At 51.1% G+C, this 10,731-nt stretch overlaps 2 protein-coding genes across 3 annotated transcripts; one reads left to right on the forward strand and one right to left on the reverse strand.

The window, feature by feature from the left end:
• Positions 1-32: 32 nt before the first annotated feature.
• Positions 33-2,293, reverse strand: DXO (decapping exoribonuclease). 2 transcript variants are annotated; one of them, XM_019028981.4, is made up of 7 exons: positions 2,152-2,293; positions 1,543-1,904; positions 1,135-1,370; positions 829-1,048; positions 566-701; positions 332-426; positions 33-246 (listed from the first exon to the last, which is right to left on the reverse strand). In XM_019028981.4, exons 2-7 carry the CDS (start codon positions 1,896-1,898, stop codon positions 99-101), a joined length of 1,191 nt encoding a protein of 396 aa, XP_018884526.2. In that variant the 5' UTR covers positions 1,899-1,904; positions 2,152-2,293; the 3' UTR covers positions 33-98. The 2 variants fall into 2 exon arrangements, 1 of the variants encoding a protein (XP_018884526.2); XR_010134241.1 differs by having other exon boundaries at positions 184-246; positions 332-490.
• On the forward strand, positions 2,220-10,280 carry WHR1 (winged helix repair factor 1). Its single transcript, XM_031012551.2, has 8 exons — positions 2,220-2,439; positions 2,525-2,734; positions 2,844-2,980; positions 7,734-7,829; positions 8,242-8,381; positions 9,285-9,382; positions 9,488-9,635; positions 9,838-10,280. Exons 1-8 carry the CDS (start codon positions 2,220-2,222, stop codon positions 9,881-9,883), a joined length of 1,095 nt encoding a protein of 364 aa, XP_030868411.1. The 3' UTR covers positions 9,884-10,280.
• The last annotated feature ends 451 nt before the right edge of the window (positions 10,281-10,731 follow it).

Here is a 10,731-nt window from a genome sequence, read left to right on the forward strand (position 1 = left end):
CAGGGATGACTCAGCTAAGAAGACAGCAAGAGAACCTCTTAGAAATATGCTTTTATTATCTGCACACAGAGATATGACTGCCTCCCTCTAAAGCATTACTATTTGGGGGAGGGAGTCTTGGGGGGTGATGGGAGGTCCTGAGTCATGGCTTCCACATACCATATGGGCAGGAAGGCGTAAGGTGCATCTCGGTGTACAGACACGGTGACTGGGCCGCCAGGCTCCCAAGAGAAGAGGTGAACGAGCCTGGGGGGGCAGACGGAGGCATCAGTTGAGGGCCAGAGGCTGGATCCTGGGATCCAGAGGGGAGGGACAGAGCTGAATGCCTCACCTGGGGTCATCCTGGACAACCGTGCTCTGGGCAAAGCTAAGGAAGGCGGCACAGAAGTTCATGCACACAGAGGGATTCCAGCCGTCACGGTCATTCTGGAGCAGGCAGAGGAGGGGGCAGAAGATGGGCAGTGGGGGTGGTGGGAGGAGAGAAGGCAGGCTGTTGCCCTGGATGCTAGACCTGTGGTCTTGGTGTTTGGGGATACGGGTGGGAGCTGCAACATCGTTCCCTTACCCTGACATATTCAAACATCTTCATGGTAGGAAAGGTCTTGAGGGAAGAGACAAAACCGTCTGGGTTACGGAAGCCAGCAACAACATTCGGGACCCCTGGGAGGAATGACTGAGCCCACCATTTCAGGAGCTTGTGTCTGTCAGGAAAAGCAAGGGATCAGTGGGACCCCTCGTCCACCCTCCATTCTGCCTTCACCCTCCTCCCCAAGTCCCTTTCCCAGCCTTCAAGCCTAAGCTCTCGCCCTGCCCACCCCGATCCTGAACCTGTAGAAACTCCTCCATTGGCCAGGGCTGTGCATCTCCTTGGAGGTCTTGAGCTCCACATAGCAGGTCGGGGGCTGTGTGGATGGGGCCTGGGGGTCTGTGCAGTCTACCTCCCCTGAGAAGAGCAGAGGGTGGCTTCCCAGGCGGCTGCGTAGCACAGAGCAGAAGGCCACGTTGGTGTTAACCTCCCCAGAGGGGTCTGGGGAGCTTCCAGGTTTGTCTGCACAAGGAGAGAAGCAGCAGCAGGCGTGGGGGGCTCTCAATCTCTGGGAAGGGGAAGGGGGCTATGAAGCAGGGGCAACTCACCTGCACACATGTACTGCTCAAATTTGTATCCCATGTACATAAGCTCCCGGAGGAGCGGTGGCCGAGCAAGCCTCTGGGCCCGAGCGTTCGGTGTCTCCACTTCACTCAGGTATAGTGTTCCCTGGAACCGGGAGGCTGCCAGCTGCCAGCCCTCCTGCCGCTCATACGGTGTCGTCAGCAGTTTTGTCAGGTGCCCCCGCCACGTCACTATGGCCTCTGCCAGCCAGCCTGGACCCCTGAGAGGCAGGAGTTACAGGCTGAAGGTCTGACACAAGCATTAGTGAGATGCTCCCCTCGAAGAATAGTCTTGTTTCTTCTAAGGACTGATTCTCACCCCGGCTTTGGCTCTCCTAATTTTAGAGGGTAGGTACGGGTCTCCAGATATACTGCCTACCACGCTTTGCTCACCCCTCCAACCGGCCTCGGTGTTCCAGGAGCCAGCACAGCAGGTGGTCCAGCCTTTCTTGGACCTCCTCGTCCCGGGGCTGGTATCGATCCGGGTATCCGTCTCTGAGGTCAAAGTTGGGGCTTGGACCGTTAGTGGGGGGTGGGCTATAGTAGCGCAGGGCTCGGGCATCTCCATGGTACTGGCGTTGAGCATCCAGGGAGAAGCAGCCCAGTTCCGAAGGGCGCCGGTAGAAAGGAAAGGGCCCAGAGTAGAGGGCAGGGTCTGTGGGCAGAGAAGGTGCTGGACGAGGTAGTTTGTTCCGAGGCTCAGCTACCTCTGTCTTCTCAGCTCCTCTCTTGGTCCCCCTGGGATCCATGAGGTCCTAAGACAAGCAGGGGTACAGAGTTTCCATTTTACAGAGGAGGGCTGGAGAAGGATGACTGGTTTAGGACTAAGCGAGCCACCTGATCGCCAGGCTCTGGCCTTGAAACATTCAGGCCCCTCAGACGCCACCGCGGCCAAGCTCTCATCCTGCCTCTTTCCTTGCCCTTCACCCACCCTCCCTCCAGGTCCTCCAAATGCAGTGAGGTTAGGAAGGACGTCTGCGCTCAGATCAAGAATCCAGTTACCTCAAATCTCCCCAACTTCCACCTCCGCAGAGCTATGACGTCATGGCAGGCAAGCCAGAGGCCGAAGGATGCAAAAGTGGTTTTCTGCTTTCGATGATGCAATCATTCAGCGACAGTGGCGGGCAAACCCCTCCCGGGGCGGGGGAGGTGTGAGCTTCACGAAGGAGGTTGACACCAACGTGGCCACCGGCGCCCCTCCACGCCGCCAACGAGTCCCCGGGCGTGCGTGCCCTTGGAGGGAGCCAATCCGCGGCCGGCGTGGGGCCCGGCCTGGCGGAGGTGATGCTGGTATCTGCGTCGCCACCGCCCCTCCCAGCACTGACGGGCCTGAGGGATGACAAGTTGACGCCCCTTTCGTCATCACCTGGTCTAGGAGGGACGCCCGGGGAGACCGTACGTCACTGCTCTGCGCCGGAAGACCCTATTTTCAGGTTCTCTTCCCTCCATTCCTACCCTTTCCCCGGTACCATAAAATCCCGGGATATGAGCCGGAAGAGGCATCACCTGATCCCGGAGACCTTTGGAGTTAAGAGGCGGCGGAAGCGAGGGCCTGTGGAGTCGGATCCTCTTCGGGGTGAGCCAGGTAACCATGGCAACCCCGGGGGTGGGGCCTCGCTTCCGGTAGCCGAGAGTTTTGTTAGAACCGCGTCCCCGCCCCAGTTCTCTGTCCGTGAGCCGATTTATCTGCCCAGGGTCGGCGCGCGCGGCTGTCTCAGAACTCATGCAGCTGTTCCCGCGAGGCCTGTTTGAGGACGCGCTGCCGCCCATCGTGCTGAGGAGCCAGGTGTACAGCCTTGTGCCTGACAGGACCGTGGCCGACCGGCAGCTGGTGAGGGGCGTCGGTGCGACCGCCGGAAGCCCCTTTCCTAACTCCTGGAATTCCCTGTCACTCAGTCACTCCGCCAGCCGTTCAGCAAGCATTAGGCCTTTCAGGCGAGGGCACTGTGCCAGGCACTGGGGTGCCACAGAGACCCTGTTAAAAGGCCCGCAGGTAGTACAGGGCATTTCAAATCATGGAGGCAGAAGAACGAGGCTTTTGGGGAAACCGAGTCATGGGGCATGGTTCGAACATACAGCACTGGGAGTGCAGTCAGACGTCAGATCATGACAGGCCTTGTACATCGGTGTTGTTTCCATCTTACACTGAGGCGATGGGCTGGTAGAGAATATCATAGAGAGAGAGAATGGTGTATTGGAGATAGTGGATGAGGCAGGGAGGTCAGCTAAGAAGATACTGCATCTGAGAAGTGGTGAAGGCCTAAATTAGGTCAGTGCAGTAGGGAGGGAGAGGAGAGTGAGGAAGAGGGAGGAGTCCAGGACAACTCAGACTTTCCAGATGACTGCGTGGCTGGTGGTATTAGGAGCACATTTAGTTGTTGGACTACAGATAATGTGTTTAATTTTATACAAGTTGAGTTGATGGTGCATGTGGAGCATCCAAAGACAAAGGTATTAGACAGTTGGATATGAGAGTTGGAGAGAATTCTGGGCCAGTGATAATAGAATTACAAGTCATGGAGGTGTGAATAGCAAGTGGTTAATTCTGTGATGTGGTGAGATCCAGTAGGAAGAGTGGGTAGAGGAGTGATTTCTAACCTTTTGGTAATCTTTAGAAGGTGATAAAAGCTATGGCTATCTCTCTCCAGAAAAATGCACGTTTGCCACATATACATAGGGTGTATGTACAGTTAGGAGGGAAATATTTTACTAATCCTGCGAGGTCTGTGGTTAAGGACTCCAGGTTTAGAGTGGAAGTTAATAGGGTCAAATCCACAATGCTGGGAAACACCATCATTTAAGGCAGTGTTACTGAATATATGAGCTGAGTTATTATGCCTGTGTCAAAATTACATGGGCTGCTTGTTAAAAAAAATACAGGTTCCTGGGACTCATCCAAGGTTAATGAATTATGCTCTCTTGGGGTGGGATTTGGGACTCTACATTTTTGAACTGCCTCAAGTGCTTTTTAAGTGTGCCTTAAAATTTGAGATCCACTGACATAAAGGGAAAGCAGAAGAAGAGGAATCTGTGACAGAGGCAGAGAGGGACTTGCCCGAGTTAAGAGGAACCCAGAGGCCGGCGCGGTGGCTCACACCTGTAATCCCAGCACTTTGGGAGGCCGAGGTGGGTGGATCTCTTGAGCTCATGAGTTTGATACCAGCATGGGCAACATGACATAACCCCATCTCTACAAAAAATACGAAAATTAGCCAGGCGTGGTGGTACGTGCCTATAGAGCTACTGGGGAGGCTGAGGTGGGAGGATTGCTTGAGCTGGGGAGGTGGAGGTTGCAGTGAGCTGAGATAGCACCGCTGCACCCCACCCTGGGTGATAGAGCTAGACTTTGTCTCAAAAAAAAAAAAAAAAAAGTAACCCAGGAAGAGGCCTACTGTGAAAGTAAAGAGATTTTTGAGAAAGTGAAGTAGTTGGCAGTATTAGAACCTGTGATTCAAGACAGTGGTCTAAGAAGAGGGAAGAGGTAAAGTAAAATATAAACTGAAATCTAGGCTGAGTGTGGTGCCTCATGCCTGTAATCCCACCACTTTGGGAGACTGAGGCAGGAGTATAGCTTGAAACCAAAAGTTTGAGACCAGCCTGGGCAACAAAGTGAGACCCCATCTTTACTAAATAACTGAGACCCCATCTCTACTAAATAAATAAATTAAAACACAAAAATTCTTAGCTGGGCATGGTGGTGTGCACCTATTGTTCTAGCTGTTTGGGAAGTTGAGGCAGAAGGATTGCTTGAGCCCAGGAATTTGAGGCTGCAGTGAGCTATGATTGCGCGACTGCACTCCAGCCTGGGTGACAGAGGGAGACCCTGTCTCTAAAAAAATGAAAACAACAACAAAAAAACCCAGAACTGAAATCTGTCCATTGGATTTAGCAGGTAGAAGGTTAATAGTGATCTTTCAAGAAAAGAGGAAAGAAAAGGAAGGCAGTCTAGCGCTCACTTGAGGTGAGCTAGTCTCCCTGACTAGGTCTCCCATGAGGAAGCATGCCAGATGGAACCACTCCTTAAGGAGTATTTGTTGTTTTTAATGTATTGGTGTTAGCTTTTGTTTTTAAAAACCTTTAAAAGTTGCAGAATGAAAATATAAACATATATAATTTAAATGATGTTTATAAAGCAGATACCTATCTAGCCACTCCCTAGGTCAAACTATAGAATATGACCAGTATCCCCCATATATCCCTCTCTGATCAAAATGTCTCTGATCAGAATGTCCCTGGGTGGTGACTGCTGTGGTCATTGTTGCCTTAGTTTTCCCTTTTTTTTTTTTTTTTTTTTTTTGAGGTGGAGTGTCGCTCTGTTGCCCAGGCTGGAGTGCAGTGGTGTGATCTCAACTTACTGCAACCTCTGCCTCCTGGGTTCAAGCAATTCTCCTGCCTCACCGTCCCGATTAGCTGAGACTACAGGCATGCGCCACCATGCCCAGCTAATTTTGGTATTTTTAGTAGAGATGGGGGTTTCATCGTGTTGGCCATAATGGTCTTGATCTCCTGACCTCGTGATCTGTCCCCCTCGGCCTCCCAAAGTGCTGGGATTACAGGCATGATCCACCGCACCCGGCCTAATTTTGTATTTTTAATAGGGATGGGGTTTCACCCTGTTGGCCAGGCTGGTCTCAAACTCCTGACCTCAGATGATCCGCCTGCCTCGGCCTCCCAAAGTGCTGTTTGTTTTTTTTTTTAATTGTCTTTTTGATAATTCCACTATTACTTGTCTTTTGGGGTTTGTTTTTATTGTCTCTTTGAGTTTTGTTTCCTTATGCGCCCAGTTACTTTTGAAAATGTTCTGGGCAGATTTGCCTAGATTAATAAATGCCCTCCATGTTCCAATTACTTTTTTTTTTTTTTTGAGACAGTGTCTTACCCTGTCACCAAGCTGGAGTGCAGTGGCATGATCTTGGCTCACTGCAGCCTCTGCCTCCTGAGTTCAAGTGATTCTCCTGCCTCAGCCTCCCAAGTAGCTGGCATTACAGGCACCTGACACCACGCCCAGCTAATTTTTTTTTTTTTTTTTTTTTTTTTTGAGATGGAGTCTTGCTCTGTCACCCAGGCTGGAGTTCAGTGGCATGATCTCGGCTTACTGCAAGCTCTGCCTCCTGGGTTCACCCATTCTCCCGCCTCAGCCTCCCGAGTAGCTGGGACTACAGGTGCCCGCCACTATGCCTGGCTAATTGTTTTTTTTTTTGTATTTTTAGTAGAGACGGGGTTTCACTGTGTTAGCCAGGATGGTCTTGATCTCCGGACTTCGTGATCCACCCGTCTCAGCCTGCCAAAGTGCTGGGATTACAGGCATGAGCCACCGCATCTGGCCTATTTTTGTATTTTTAATGGAGACCGGGTTTCATCATGTTGGCCAGGCTGGTCTTGAACTTGAACTTCTGGCCTCAAGTGATCCACCCTTAGCCTCCCAAAGTGCTGGGATTATAGGCATGAGCCACCGTGCCTGGCCCCAGTTATTTTTATTTTTATTTTTTGAGTTAGAGTCTCACTCTGTCACCCAGGCTGGAGTGCAATGGCATGATCTCAGCTCACAGCAACTTTCTGGGTTCAAGCAGTTCTCCTGCGTCAGCCTCCCGAGTAGCTGGGACTACAGGCACACGTCACCACGCCCGGCTAATTTTTGTAGTTTTAGTAGAGACGGGGTTTTACCATATTGGTCAGGCTGATATTGAACTCCTGACCTCAGGTGATCCACCCACGTCAGCCTCCCAAAGTGCCGGGATTACAGGCTTGAGCCATCTCGCCCGGCCTACTTAGATGTTATATTAGTGGTAATTCCTGTTATCTTGTGAGCTCTTTAGTGTCTAAACAATTTTTTTTAAGAGATGGGGTCTCACTGTGTTGCCCAGTTGCAATCATATCTTACTGCAGCCTCAAACTCCTGGGTCAAGTGATCCTCTTGCCTCAGTCTCCCAAGTAGCTAGGACCATAGGTGTCTGCCCCCACGCCTGGCTAAGTTTTTACATTTTTTGTAGAGATGTTGGGGGCGGGGGGGGTCTCACTGTGTTGCCCAGACTGGTCTCGAACTCCTGTCCTCAATTGATCCTGCTACCTCAGCCTCCCAAAATGCTGAATTACAGGCATGAGCCACTGTACCTGGTCTTAAACAATTTTAAAATAACATTTTTATCCAGCATTTTAGTTAATTTTCAACAGGTGGATTAGTTCTTGCTGTATTCTCGTAAACAGAAGTCCTGGTTTATTTTTATTTGTTTTAAACATTGAATCCCATACTCCTCCCCACCTTACCCTACCCAGAATTCAGACTGTTAATGTTTCGAAGCCAGAGCCTGCATCTTAATCACTATTTTATCTTAGTGCCTGGTCTTAGAAAATTATATGGACTCTTTGATAGACCATATATAAGGCAGGTGGATGAGAATGTGGGTAGCTAGTTGGAAAAGGCTGCTTGGTCATTTGCTTGATTATCTTCTCACACAGTTTTTCCTTTACTAAGAGAAAATGCCCCAATATTGGCAAACAAAATCTCCCTGCCTGAGAGCGCCCAGAGTATAGCAGAGCATCTTACCCTGATACGCCTCTTTTCACTCCCTTCTCTGTGGAGACAGAAGGAGCTTCAAGAGCAGGGGGAGATCAGAATCGTCCAGCTGGGCTTCGACTTGGATGCCCATGGAATTATCTTCACTGAGGACTACAGGACCAGAGTATGTGACTGTGTGTGTCAGGGGTGCCGGGGGCAGGGCACAGGTTGGGGGAGACAGGGAAGTTGGGAAACAGAAATAAAAACAAAAGAAAGAATTTCCCTGCCCCAACATCCCATGGAGAGGGCACAGGGCCCTGGTAAATAATAATATGAGGGAGAGAGACAGGAGGGAAAGAGGGAGGAGTGAGAGGGTAAAGAGGGGGGAGAGGAGGGGGAGGAGGAGGAAGGAAGGGGGAGGAGGAGGAGGGGGAGGAAGAGGGGGAGGAGGATGAAGAGGAGGAGGAAGAAGAAGGGTATGAGAGGTGGAAGGATCTGAGCAAGAGGTAAGACAGGAAGAGAAATGCTGTCCTGGGGGTGGAGGTTGGTAGAGAGTGAGGGTGGGGATGGACCATGTCTCTCATCTCTGCTTGTAGGTCCTCAAGGCCTGTGATGGCCGACCGTATGCTGGCGCAGTGCAGAAATTTCTAGCTTCAGTACTTCCAGCCTGTGGGGACCTTAGTTTCCAGCAGGACCAAATGACACAGACCTTTGGCTTCAGGGACTCAGAAATCACGTGAGACTTGTGGAACCAACCAAAGTCAGGCATCTGGTGCTTCCCTGCCTCCCTCCAGTTCCATCCAGCCTGTCCTTCTGTTTTTTTGGTGAACCTGCCAGAAAAGCTGCCAAAAAGCTGACTCTTCTTTTTAATAAAATGACCCAAGTTTGTATTCCTCCCCACAAGAGAGGAGGCCTATCTTACCTGGGCCTTAGAAAGAGCCCTGGAATAGAATTCAGTTCTTGGTGGCTTATGAAAAGCACACAGGAGCCTGGCAGGAACCGTAAAAGCTTGATGTTAATCATACTGGAACTAAGAGGATAGAGAATGGTAGGAGCTGGGATACCCCTAAACATTCACATTAAAACAAAACAAAAAAAAACCCAAAGCTAAAAAACAACTGGGCAGGAGCTAAATAAAAATCTAATTTTGAGAGGCTGTATCTGGCTCAGGCCTCCTACTTTGTAACCCATGGAATATGTGAAAGCATTTGAAAAACTATAGCACCGGTCTCACATGGGCAGACACACTCTCAGAGAGATGTGGTGGGAGCCATGGTGCAGTCTGCCTAGGCAGTGGCAGGAGCGCAGAAGACCCTGATTCCTCTCCTCGGTCCTAAGACTGAATGTGTGTCAGGACATGTGGTCAGGGAAGAGAAGCTATTTAACTGAACCAGTAATAGTAGCAGGAAAAGAAAGAGTGGAGGGAGGGCAGTCCAGGTAGGGGGCCTGGAACAAGCAACTGCACCAACAGAGGCAGTTGGTGCGAGCACAGAACCATCCCAGGTTGGGATTTTGTTATCCAGTCTCTCTTGCATGGTTGCCCATGTTTCTGGAGACTTGTGTAAACATTAATGGATGAGGAGGAGAGATGGTTCTCAGAGCCCAGCCCTCATCTCTGCTGGCTTCCCACTGCCCTCAGGCATCTGGTGAACGCTGGAGTCCTCACCGTCCGAGATGCTGGGAGCTGGTGGCTAGCTGTGCCTGGAGCTGGGAGATTCATCAAGTACTTTGTTAAAGGTATCCCATCTGCAGCTCAAGCCTGCAGCCCCTCACCTTTTGGTGGCTCCTGAGGCCTCTAGGCCTTATTCACCTTTCCCCTCTCCTGTGCCACTTCTCCTTTAGGGCGCCAGGCTGTCCTTAGCATGGTCCGGAAGGCAAAGTACCGGGAGCTGCTCCTATCAGAGCTCCTGGGCCGGCGGGCGCCTGTCGTGGTGCGGCTTGGCCTCACCTACCATGTGCACGACCTCATTGGGGCCCAGCTAGTGGACTGGTGAGTCTTTCCCTGGCCTCTGGCAGATTATGGAGCAATGACCCAAAGTGGGATTTCCTCCCAGCTCACGCTTAGTTTCCTAGTGAAGGCCAGTGGCTCTCATTCTTCTCTGGAACCCGGGAGCACCCCTTCCCAAGTTCTAAGTTCTCCTCACAGCTTGAGCCTAGGCGTCTGGCTCCAGCCTTGTCTTTCTCCTGCACAGCATCTCTACCACTTCAGGAACCCTCCTCCGCCTGCCAGAGACATGAAGATTCTGCTCATCATTGCTCAGCTCCTCAGAGTGGGCCGGGAGGGGACTAGAAGAGCTGCATGATGGTGGCTGAGACACGGTCACCTTGGGAAGGCTTGGGAGCCAGGATGAGTGTCGGGCTCTCGTGTGTGCAAAAGGTCAGATGTGACTGCTGCTGTTTGCCTGGTTTCTGACCCAGTGGTGGGGTTTGAGCAATGCTTCTCTGCCCTTCCATGGAAAGTGAAACCAGAAATGGTGCCAAGGCTGTGGCTGTTCCCTTTCATGTTAAATGGTGCTGTTATTACTCTGTCTTGAAATAGGAAGGTGGGATTTCTGGGGAGGCTGGTGAAGGAGGGCAGGGTTCTTTTCTCTACGTGTCATGTTAAAATTGCCAAATAAAGTACCTCTGCCTGTGATATTTTCTGGCTGTCCTTTATTTACTGTGACGTGTGTTTGGGTGCCTTGTTTAGGGGTAGAGGTGAAGTCTGAGCTTTGCCTCATTCAGAGAGGAAAGGGGTCAGGGGTTCACTCTGACGTTCAGGCCATTCTCCCTGTGGAGTGGTGAGGGTGTACCTAATCTCCTAAACCACGGAATTTCTGTTAGGGCCTAAAAAAGCAAAAGCCTAGTATAGTTCAATTTGTGTTGGAATGAAAGTAAGAGACAAGTGTCTTAGAAGCCTGTCATTGTTTTGTGAGGGCCTTTAAATATCCTGTACTCGTGGGCCATGTTGGGCCCTTGTACACCCAGGTATACATGAGCTTGTGTGCACCTATACCCTGATACAGATATACCTGGTAGGGGGAGGTGCTCAGGCACTGGAATGAGAGGGGTTAACGGGGAAGGACAGGGTTATTTCTGGGCCAAGA

Source organism: Gorilla gorilla, chromosome 5 (genome assembly GCF_029281585.2).
Source record: "Gorilla gorilla gorilla isolate KB3781 chromosome 5, NHGRI_mGorGor1-v2.1_pri, whole genome shotgun sequence".
NCBI classification, from domain to species: domain Eukaryota; kingdom Metazoa; phylum Chordata; class Mammalia; order Primates; family Hominidae; genus Gorilla; species Gorilla gorilla.